This window comes from Diabrotica virgifera, chromosome 8 (assembly GCF_917563875.1).
Source record: "Diabrotica virgifera virgifera chromosome 8, PGI_DIABVI_V3a".
Classification (NCBI taxonomy): Eukaryota; Metazoa; Arthropoda; class Insecta; order Coleoptera; family Chrysomelidae; genus Diabrotica; species Diabrotica virgifera.
The window spans coordinates 420,510-433,005 of record NC_065450.1 but is presented as its reverse complement, the minus strand read 5'-3'; the positions used below and the strand labels follow the sequence as shown (position 1 = coordinate 433,005).

Sequence of the window (12,496 nt, the reverse complement as noted above, 5' to 3'; positions counted from 1 at the left end):
TTCGTTTTTTGTTGATTTTTGCCCTAAATTAAATTTTAGTCTTTTTAAAGATCGGTGAATGTTATGTTCGTTAATTGTAGTACTGTTAGCTTTGTGGAAATATATTGTTTGTATTGTAAAATTCTGAAAACATTGAACATCTTTTTCTAGGCTTTTATTATAAAATTCGTTGAGGAAGTACAAAAATACCCCCAACTGTATAATGCAACTGTATAAAAATGCAATAATTCCGTACTCTTCACAGACGCAAATAGTCTTTTTGGTTACTATATAAAAAATGCGTTAATTTATAAAAACGGAATCGACTAGTGTGCGGAGGGCAATCGCTTATGACGCAGGGTTCGTACAAGACGAGCAAGACGCGCGAACTTCGAGACGTGTCTTCGATCGACCCATGTGCGGACGGTCTAATTCTTAGCTTCAACTCTTGTGCAAAACACTTTTGTCATTCTGTTAAAATTTGCTGTATCCTGTTCTGTTCTGATTTTGATTTCCTGTAAGTAATCCTCTGTGGAGTTGATGGTGAACAGCCGTAGCGCCGCGGCATGACAACTGGTCTCCTAAGCCAGAGCGCCTGGGTTCGAGCCCCAGCACAGACAATCCATTTTGCATTTCAAAAAATGATACGAGCTGTTCACCGTGCCTCGGAGAGTACGTTAAGCCGTCGGTCCCCCTGGTCTAGTGTAACATCGACACTAGTTACTTGAAACAGGGTTCAAGATGTAAATGGCGCCGGAACCTGTCCGAAAGGATCTCCCCGGCAAAATGCCATACAATAGTATTATTATTATGTGGAGTTGATTATTGTATGTGAAGTTGATCATTGTACCAAGGTATGCATATTGGTGGACTTGTTTGACATTGGATCCGTTTATAAAGAGACTCTCGTTATTTTTTTGGAGTTTCCTATATTCTTATAAACTTTATCTTTTTTACTTTCATTGCTAGAACATATTCTTGTTCAAACTCTACTAAAAATTTCTAATACCGAATTGGCCCAATACCAGAGGCTGGTGACCGAATTCTGGTCATCAGCCTCTGAAGATCCCCAATATTTTCGGTTAATATGACAGTGTCATCCGCACATCTAATGTTGTTAATGGGAACTCCATTTACCTTTATTTCAGCTGTTTCACCGTAAGGAGTGTTTTTACGACTGTTTTGACAAGAATATGACTTTAGGACAATAGTAAACATTATACAAATTTAACAATTTAGTATTAATTTATTTTTTTCCTACAACAAAATATATTCTATACTATACAAAAAATATAGTGTTAACATTAAATCAGATATAATTTTCCTACCAAGACACTGGAGCCGATAGTAAAGGAGCACTGGCAGCGTAACTTGACAATACTGGAGCAGACACTAGTGGACTTACAGAAACACTTCTAGATATAACTGGAGCTGGTAAAAGTGGAGTTACAGAAACTCTCCTAGAAATCACTGTTGGTAGTAACGGGCTTACTGAAAGACTTCTAGAAAGAACTGGAGCTGGTAATAAGGGTAGAGATGGAACGCTTCTTAGAACTGGAGCTGAAATAAGGGAAGCCGATGGAGCGTATCCTCTTGTTAATACTGGCGCTGACACAAGGGATGGAAGTGATGCTACTGGAAGAGGAGATACAGTTCTTACCAAAGGTGATGAAATAACTGGAACTGTTGCGCCATAGGAGAATGTAGGTAAGGATCTGCTGTATAAAGGTGAAGTCGACAATACTGGAGATGACAGCAGTTGAGAGGATAGCACAGATCTTACGGACAAAGGTGAGGAATATGCAGAGATTACTGGACTTTCAATGGGAAGACTTCCTAAAGATTCGCCGTAAATTCCTGCGTGTACGTAGGCAACAAGTGCACCTAAGATGATGAGCTGAAATATAATATATAGTTTTTAATATAAATATTTTTAGAAATCTAATAAACTTTTAACATATCAGAAAAGGATAACCCAGAGTTTAGAGAAGAAGCGAAGGTAACATGTGAAAAAAAAATTTTATAACACAGAACAAAACAAACACAACAGACATTCAACTACTATAACCGAATCAGAAACGAAACAAACATTATTCTAGTCGGACAAGTAAAAGTGAATAATTACTAGTTTTGATGGGAAATAAGCCACAATTTCACTAAAAAAATGCTTTTATTAATGTTTCGACGTCCAAATCGGATGCCGTTGTCAAAATACAAAAAATAATAATGAATTAAACACAAATGTTATTGCTTAGTAAAAGTTCTTCTAATAATTTATTTAATCTGACTCATTTATATCGGCAATTATTATACATTTTAATGTAGAAGACTTTAAAATGATATTGCCAATATTTATGAGTTGCGTTCCTGGGACGACTTTACTGTCTTAATCAACCGCGACTAATCAATGGCGACTAATCAACCCCAACTTAAGAGTATCCGTCACAAAAAATTCATAACATGAAATCTGTCATTAAAAAGACCACCTCATGCAATGGTAACAGTAAAATTCTCGCGTTAGAGATTCCGTAGTAAATCACAAGGGAAAAACCAGGAAATTATAAAAATGCCACAACAAAAAATAGCTTCAGAACAACATTAAAAGTGAACAGCGGCAAAGCTTCTCAAGACATGGAACACGAGTTCTACGAAATACAAAAAAATATCACACCTCCACTTAAACAGTGTCATAAGTCAAAAAAGCAGAGTATTGAAAAACGACGTTTAAAATTAGTGACAGAACGTTTCCGGGTTTCATTCAAAAACTATTAAAATTAGGATAGTAACTAGGAATTATTTTAGTCAGTGACCAATATTTGTCTACCTATAAAGTAGTGTATTAATTCTGCCAAAAATATTAAGGGGATGGGTACGTAGTTTCTGCTCCAATGATTTTCAAATGGGATTCATGTTTTTCGAATCCTGAGAAAACTAATAAGTATTTTTGAAAAATTTAAACGCAGAATGAAAGAATATGTTATTAACGAGGGCCAAAAGTCCCTGAGAACTTCTAGAAATATCTGAATGGGTAATTAGAGATGGGTAACTAAAGGAGTGAAGATAGACGGCGATTACCTGAAGGATCTGAGGTTTGCCGACGATATTGCGGTAATAGCAAAAGACAAAGAAGAATTACAGAACATGCTATTAGACCTAAATATAAAATCTGAATAATTATGATTAAAAAGAAATTTAGCAAAACTAAATATTTAAAAAACTAATCTCTTGATACCTGAGGATATAACTCTGGACAATAATGATATAGAAAAGGTTGAGTTAACTATAATATTTCAAAAAAAATCAAACTATCAAAGCTTATACTAAATACTGGTATAAATAGGTATTTAATATTTCTTAGCATGGACAGCATTTGGAAGATACAGATCGTGAATTATGTAACAATATGCCAGTCGCCAGGGGGGTACAACGGCCTCCTTTATTCAGATAGACTTACTCAAGTTTTTTTATGTATTTTGACCCGTAGAACACGAATTTTTTGGGTAACAGTTGATCCGGATATCGATAAGCTTGTTATAAACAAAGAACTTGAGAAATCACATAACAGCGATTTTTCGCAAAACAAAACATTGTTTTTTGTATTTTTTGGGTCATTCTAAGAAAAAAATGTTTTTACAAATTTCTTGTAAGATGCATAGTTTTCGACATAAACGCGGTTGAACTTTCACAAAATCGAAAAATTGCAATTTTTGAACCCGAGTCACTTTTGATTAAAAAATAAAATAGCAATTCTGCTTACCGCATTTGAAAGCTCAAGTTAAATTCTATCGGTTTTGATTCTTTTCATTGCTAAAAATTAATTTTTTTATTGTTAAACAAAGCTATAAACACATAGTGCTTGAGTGATTTTTTCAATGCATTTTTAAGTACATTAAAACGCATGCATTGGACACGGGAAACACTATGTGTTTATAGCTTTGTTTAACAATAAAAAAAAAAAAATTTTTAGCAATGAAAATAATAATCAAAGCCGATAGAATTTGACTTGAACTTTCCAGTGCAGTAAGCAGAATTGCTATTTTATTTTTTAATCAAAAGTTATTCGAGTTCAAAAACTGCAATTTTTCGATTTTTTGAAAGTTCAACCGCTTTAATCTCGAAAACTATGCATCCTATGAACAAAGTTGCAAGAACATTTTTTGCTTAGAATAAAACAAAAAATACAAAAAAATATTTTGTTTTGCGAAAAATTGCTGTTATGTAATTTCTCAAGTTCTTTGTTTATAACAATCTTATCGACATCCGGATCAACTGTTACCCAAAAAATTCGTGTTCTACGGGTCAAAATACATAAAAAACTTGGTTAAGTCCATCTGAATTACGGAGGCCGTTGTACCTCCCGGCGACAGGGCTAAAATATATCCATGCTAATATTATTGTATTGAAATGAAAATTGGATAATCAATAAAAAATACAAAGTTATCAGGTTAAAGCTTGCGTACGAATTATGATATTAAAGAATAAGAATTATACAATGTAAAAAGTGCAGAGGAAAGTACGAGAAAATATGAAGAAAACCTAACATATCGTTTAGAAAAAATTCTACTGGAAAGAATATCCATAAGCGTAAAAACAGATGAACCACTCTGCAGCGCTACTCTGTGGATCCCTAAAGTGGCTCAAATGGGTGATTTTGTAGTCCCAATGATTTTGTAATTATTTGCCTGTTTAAGCCACTTTGTGGATCCACTAGTAGAGCTACAGAGTTGTTCGTCTGTTTATGCTCTAATAGGTTTAGACTAAAAACTGAGAGCCCATCAAAATATAGATAGGCTCAGATAAACTTGGAAAGACACCTAAAGAGAGAATATATCCTGACCTAAACGCCTAAACCCTAAACTCAAAGTAGAGAAGATAAAGAGGAGGATAATACAGAATGGGGACAAATTATATTCACAGTAAAGTCGGTTTGTAAGCGATAGTTAGATAATTTTGAAAAAGAAAAATTCATAGTCGTGAATGTTAAAATTCGTAAAAGTATGTGAACACCAGAAAAATACGAGGTGAATGATTGTTTAGTAGTACATTATAAAGAAATAGATATAAAAATTAATGGTTCACTGGAGCATAATCAATTTAAAAAAAAAATGTTACAATTTAAGCTGATAAAATATACTCAATAGAGAGAAACGTCATATGACAATATAATTTTAAAAATGGCAATAACCATTAAGAGTTTGGGTACGTATTTTCGGCTGCAATGCTATTCAAGTGGGGATTTATTTTTTTCGAATCCTGAGAAAACTAAAAAGTATTTTTGAAAAATTTAAACGCAGAATCAAAGCTTACGTTATTGGCTAGGGATGAAAGTCCCTGAGAACTTCTATGATGTTTATTTTAATAAGTTACAGGGGTGAAAAACTAAGAGAAAATTTTGTGTGATATTTAATTTAAAATATCTAATTCAAAATAAACTTTTTATTTATTCTAAGGAACTTTCGGCCCTCGGTAATAATATAGTCTTTCATTGGACGTTTAAATTTTTCAAAAATATTTATTGGTTTTTTCAAGATTCGAAAAAAATGAACACAATGTCCGTGGTAATATTTCCAAATCTATCTTTGCGATACAACGCACTCAGTCGAATAGAATATTGTCAGCATACTGTCAGTCAGACAGTGACAATCAGAAACAATTTTAAATATTTGACATGGCATCGGGAATATTTTGAGTTGTTGGTTAAAAATAATATTGATATGATGGTATAGTGCACAAATGTGGTAAGTACAACTTTTTTAGAAAATTGATAAGTACACATAGTACATTATTTTGACCCAAAGTTTATTGTGCACAAATGTGGTAAGCAAATAATGAAACGTGTAAGAAATACAAGTTGACATAATGTGGTAACTGCTAAATATAAGAAAAATTAAATAAGCCAAATGTTGTATGTGCCCTTACCACAAATGGTTTCTCTTCACTGTTCTAATATTATGATACTTCTGATGATGAATAAATATTTGTATTCATTCTTTTTGCGAATTAAACAATTTTTTCCTTGATATTTGTTATTTAATTTCATTTAGAAGCTTGTAGTATATACCTGTCAAATGGGGTATGTACAATATAAGAAAAGTACATAGTGGTACAAAGTGTTAAGTGCATACCTATAACTTTCAAATGGCTGTACTGTAAAATGTTAGTTTTTGCACTTACCACAATTGTGCCCTATGCCATCGAATATAGTGTATTTGATAAATAATTGGTTTAAGACGTGAACTTTTATTGTGTATTATTTGTGGAAGATCCAAGCAAAGAATACATCAGGATAATATATCCTGTGATCCAAGTATTTTGTTGTTAAATATGTCAAAGTGTTCCATAGTAACAATATATTATTAAAAAATCACTTTTCACTCTTTTACTCTTTTTTCGATTGAGTATTAGTTTTTGTTGTACATATAAATTATTACAATCACTGAATACATAGTTAGTGAAAAAATCATCACACTTATTAACTGAATTAATAATTTGCAATTATAAAAATAACAGTTATCCAAGAACATTCAAAAGCCATGTCTTTAAATTAATGATGATATTTTCAAGTAGAATGACATTCTAGTAATGTTTACATATTCATACCAGTGTGAATTCTACTTCACGGAATTTGCCGTGTAAAGACAGAAAAAGTAGGGATACCCGTAAAATATTTGCGAATTATGTACCGATGATCTTAAAAACATTAGTTCAGAGAAATAAGGAAAAAAAATATCATGTTGGTGACACAACCCCCTCCAGGCCGAAACCAAATTTTTTGAGTAGTGTGGACATCTATAATAATAACCTATATGTTTCCTGCAGCCGATTTTGATGATATACATATAGTCCAGAAAGCCACTGCGCATCCGCTAGGAAAAATATTCTAATTCGGATTTTTTGCACAATCTTACTCAAAAAGGATTCCTTTTAACAAATTTGCCTGTTGCCAGGACCAAAAGATGGTCAAAAATTTTTTAAACGTTTTTTTTTTTTTGTTTTTTTTCCTAAAATTATTTGTTTTGCATGGAACAAAGTTTTTTTAGGTTTTTTGGATCATTCCAAACAGAAAAGGTATTTAGTGACTTTTCTCTAAAGTTCATAGTTTTTGACATATAAACATCTCAAAAACTATATGAAAAACTAAAAATTTGAATGTTCCCAAGGTAGGCAGACATTCTTTAAACATCGAATGATGAAACCCCGAAGAGTTTTTTGCAATACAATATTCCAAACTCCTTTGTTTTTTAATTGCTAATCAAGCGTGCGCGACACTATTTTCCACCGACAGTATGGTGCAAATGAAAGGAATAAATTCGTTATTTCGTAAAGCGGCAACTTTAAGGAAAAATCCCGAAACAGGTCGATTTTTATTTTTAAGTTATGATATTGTGGCATATATGGTATACTAGTGACGTCATCCGTCTGGGCGTGATGACGTAATCGATGATTTTTTTAAATGAGAATAGGGGTCGTGTGGTAGCTCATTTGAAAGGTTCTTCAATTCTCTATTCAGTAATGTAAACATTTACACAATTATTTATACAGCGTGTCTTTCTAGTTCTTTATTTGTCAAATAATTTAATTTAATAAAAATTTTTTGGACACCCTGTATTATGTAATTATGTAAATGTTTAGATTACTGAATATAGAATTAAAGAACCTTTCAAATGAGCTAGCACGTGACCCCTATTCTTATTTAAAAAAATCATCGATTACGTCATTACGTCCAGATGGATGACGTCACTAGTATACCATATATGCCACAATATCATAACTTAAAAATAAAAATCGACTTGTTTCGGGATTTTTCCCTAAAGTCGCCGGTTTAGGAAATAACGAATTTATTCCTTTCATTTGCACCATACTGTCGCGTGGAAAATAGTGTCGCGCACGCTTGATTAGCAATTAAAAAACAAAGGAGTTCGGAATATTGTATTGCAAAAAACTCTTCGGGGTTTCATCAATCGATGTTTAAAGAATGTCTACCTACCTTGGCAACATTCAAATTTTCAGTTTTTCATATAGTTTTTGAGGGTTAAAAATGGCCGATTTCGCAATTTTTCAATTTTTAATCGCTTATATGTCAAAAACTATCAACTTTAGAGAAAAGTCACTAAAGACGTTTTCTGTTTGGAATGATCCAAAAAACCTAAAAAAACTTTTTTCCATGCAAAAAAAATAATTTTAGGAAAAAAACAAAAAAAAACGTTTAAAAAATTTTTGACCACCTTTTGGTCCTGGCAACATGCAAATTTGTTAAAAGGAGTCCTTTTTGAGTAAGATTGTGCAAAAAATCCGAATTAGAATATTTTTCCTAGCGGATCCGCAGTGGCTTTCTGGACTAATAGTTATAAACAAATGAAAATCAAAAAACGCTAAATTTTCGCTTTTTTCGTCTATTGCCAAAAGGTTAAGCATTTTGAACAAATTTGGAAGTACGAAACTCATAAATGATATAAAAAACTTCAATATGGCGTCCGCTGAATATGTCTCTCCTTATTGGTTGCTTAGAAAATTGCAGAATAATTCATAAATTTTGAGTTTCTATAAATATTCATAACTTATGTAAAAATTAACTTAGAACCTTCTTGTTATACGGAATGCTGGAACTTCTGGTGCTTAAATTATACTCTAAATTTCATAATAATTGGTCAAATAGTTTAAAAGTTATTTAATTTGTTTATCCCAAATTATTTTTTTTGCAACACTATAAGTCAGAAAATGATGAAATTATATAATACTTTGGATAGTTTATGAAAGAAGAAGATTTATGCTAATAATCTAATTTAAAAAAAAATGACAAAAAATAATTCTATGTATCGCAAAATTATTTTGCAAGAACATGTCGATTTTTTGCTTATAAACAATTAGAATATCTTTTTAACCATTAACCGTAGAAAAATTATTTTTTCATATTTAGAAAGACTGAATTTTTATACAAATTTAAAAATAGAAAAAATTGTCCTAGGACAATTAGGGACGAAGTTGCCCGCCCCCATTTTTTTAAGTCACAGCAGATTTCTTTATAACAATTACGATATCAAATCAGTTACATTTGAAAGAACATACTTCAGAGTTTTAATGTACCAAATATAAAAAATATATACTTTCAAACAAATCATCCACAAGGCTTCAAAATGTGACCCTTAAAATCGGCCGGCCTTGAAACTTGGGAGATCGATGACAAGGGGGAAGGAACTGTTAGCTGTATCTCTTGTTCTCGCCTACGGATTTCGACGTTTCCTTTTTTAATTTATATGTACTTTTTGCGTACAGTACGAGTATGTATTATTTAAATAAATTAATTGTTATATACACCATCAAGTTTGTTTAAACAATTTTTTTTCATTTTTTTTTAATAATATTTGAAGTAATTTTAATCACAAAACATGTATATTTATGAATACTATAATAATACATAGTTTTTTATTAAACTTAGTAATAATTTAAAGTATGAAAAAACAAATTATCCCATTCAATTGTTTCTAAAAATAGTATTGGTCTATAGAAATCAGAAAATCTCAAATGAACTAGGTTTTATTTTTTTGGTAAACATTCCAAGTACGTTCCAATTAAATTATTATTGTGGTACCATTAGTTAAACATAATGTTTTTAAAATTTTTTTGCCTCTCAGTACTTTTTCGAAAAGTCAGTTTTTATTGAGATATTTTGAATATTAGTCAAATCCACTACATATTTCTAAGTATGGTTAAGTACGATTATGGAGACTTGGTAATCGTATGAAAATTTATTTATAATTTACATTTTTAGGCATATTTTGAACCATATTAAAAAAGAAGCCAAATCTTGATAAAAGGTGCCTTATCGAAAAAATACTAAGAGACAAAAAAGTTTTAGAAACATTGTGTTTAACTAATGGTACCGCAGTAATAGTTTAATTGGAACGTACACAAACATTTGGGGGGGGGGTGTAAAGGAACAAAACCCCCATAAAATCTTTATGTAAACATATTAAAAAAGAAGCCGCAACTCGATAAAAACTGCCTTATCGAAAAAATGCTAAGAAGCAAAAAAGTTTTAAAACAGTGAGTTTAACTAATGTTACCACAATTATAATTTAAATGGAACGTACACAAAAGTTTGGGGGTTTAAGGGAACAAAACCCCCATAAAATTTTTATGGGATGCACAAATTTCACTATAGTTTTTCTTTAAGATGTTCCTGTCATACGAATGATACATGTCCATTTTCAATAAAAAATCTCTAACAGTTTTCGATATATTGGAAAAAATCGATTTTCGTTTTGTAACTTCAAAGGGCTAAAACTTTTTTTATGTGCACATTTGTATTAAGGTAAGTTAGGTCCAATCGATCTATTTTTGGTCCCAGAATATGTGATTTAATTTATGACCTGTATTTTTGTTACGCCCTGTAAAACTAATATGTACGTTTTACAATAAAAGTTACATCAAATATTATTTAAAAAATTGAAAAAAAAATGTTTAAACAAATTTAATAGTGTATATAACAATTAGTTTATTTAAATAACGCCTATTCGTAATGTACGTAAAAAGTACATAGAAATTAAAAAAGAAACAACGAAATAAATAATCGAGAACCAGAGATACAGTTAACAGCTCCTTCCCCCCTCTCATCGCTAACCCAAGTTTCAACGCTGGCCGATTTTAAGGGTCAAAATTTTAAGCTTTGTGGACGATTTCCTTGAAAGGAAATCTTTTGTGTACTTAGTCAATTAAAACTTTGATGTATGTTCTTTCAAATGCAGCTAATTTTATTTCTTAATTGTTATAAACAAAGCTGCTGTGAATTAAAAAAAGAAGGGTACTAACTTCGTCCCTAATTGTCATAGGACAATTGTTTTTCTTTATAAATGTGTATAAAAATTTAGTCTTTCTAAATATGGAAAAATAATTTTTCTACAGGTTACGGTTCAAAAGTTATTCTAATTGTTTATAAGCAAAAAATCGACATGTTTTTTCAAAATTATTTTACACTATTTAAAATTATTTTTTGTCATTTTTTTTAAATTAAATTAATAGCACAAATCTTCTTCTTTCATAAACTGTCCGAAGTATTACTATAACCTCATTGTTTTCTGACTTATAGTGTTGCAAAAAACATTAATTTGGGATAAACAAATTAAATAACTTTTAAACTATTTGCCCAATTACTTTGAAATTTAGAATATAATTTAAGCACCAGAAGTCTCAGCATTCTTTTTAATAAGAAAGTTCTAACTTAATTTTTACAGAAGTTATGAACATTTATATAATCTCAAAATTTATGACTTATTTTCCAATTTTCTAAGCAACAATTAAGCACAGGCATATGCAGTGGACGCCATATTGAAGATTTTTATATGATTTATCAGTTTATTACTCTCAAATTTGTTTAAAATGCGACAATTTTTAGTAATAGACGAAAAAAGCAAAAATTTGGCGTTTTTTGATCTTCATTTGTATATAACTATGTATATCATCAAAATCGGCTGCAGGAAACATAACGGTTATTAATATAGATGTCCATACTACTCAAAAAATTTGGTTTCGGCCTGGAGGGGGATGTGTCACGAGAAAAATCTTATTTCTCTAGACTACATCGTAATTTGGAGAAAAGGGAGCAAATTAGCACATACTTTTTTCAATGAACAATAAAATCATTATACGTGCTTTAAATAAGAATTAAAACAAAAAAAAAACAATAAAACAGAAAACTTGGGAAAGGAAAAAAATGTGTGCATGATCAATGATACAGACATATTATAGATTTTTCTTTTATATGCAAATAATTATTATAATGGAATGGTCAATTACGTGATAGAAAACTTATATTAATTTACCAGTAATATTTTAAATTAAATTGAACTTTTACTTACTTTGAATACCATGTTTGTTCTTGAATGATTTTAGTAATAATACCCTTCTCCAACAGAGTTCTTCTTATATAGCAATCGATACATACTACAAATAATGTTAGTGCCATCTGTACAAAATCAAGGCTGTTTTATTTTAATTCAGAAATATTCAAAAATAATTTAAATTTTCTGTTACTTACATAAATATGTGTTGGTTTTGTAATACATACATGAAACACGCCATATGGTTCATGCATTATAGATGCATGCAACAAATCTAACCTTTAAACTATTTTTTTATGCAGCGTTACCCCACTTTGCCATTTTTTGTTAAATACTGTTATAATTATAAAGTAGACCAGATATTCCTGGAAATATATTTTAAAGTGAAAATTGTAATAATCTCTGAGCGCCTTAGATAATAGTAATTGAATGGGTCCGCCAACTAACGTTGTAAGCTCCACATGGTTTGTTTTTGGGAAGTCGTAGAAAAACTTTTTTTTTTTAATTTTTACGCCACTCAATGTGAGCAAGAATAGGATATTACCTACGAATCCTATCCTACTGCATGGATTTTAATAAAATTTTGGGAATAGCCTCTAATTATTTCCTAATTCAAAGTCTACCCTATGCAAATGTGCGCTTTTATCTTGGGGGTGGTTGCCACCACTTCTCGGGGGTGG

At 30.9% G+C, this 12,496-nt stretch overlaps 1 protein-coding gene across 1 annotated transcript; it reads right to left on the bottom strand.

Annotated features, from left to right (window-relative positions):
* Window positions 1-1,205: 1,205 nt before the first annotated feature.
* On the bottom strand, window positions 1,206-11,932 carry LOC114336000 (cuticle protein LPCP-23-like). The gene is made up of 2 exons (XM_028286300.2): window positions 11,835-11,932; window positions 1,206-1,876 (listed from the first exon to the last, which is right to left on the bottom strand). Exons 1-2 carry the CDS (start codon window positions 11,844-11,846, stop codon window positions 1,304-1,306), a joined length of 585 nt encoding a protein of 194 aa, XP_028142101.2. The 5' UTR covers window positions 11,847-11,932; the 3' UTR covers window positions 1,206-1,303.
* Window positions 11,933-12,496: the final 564 nt, after the last annotated feature.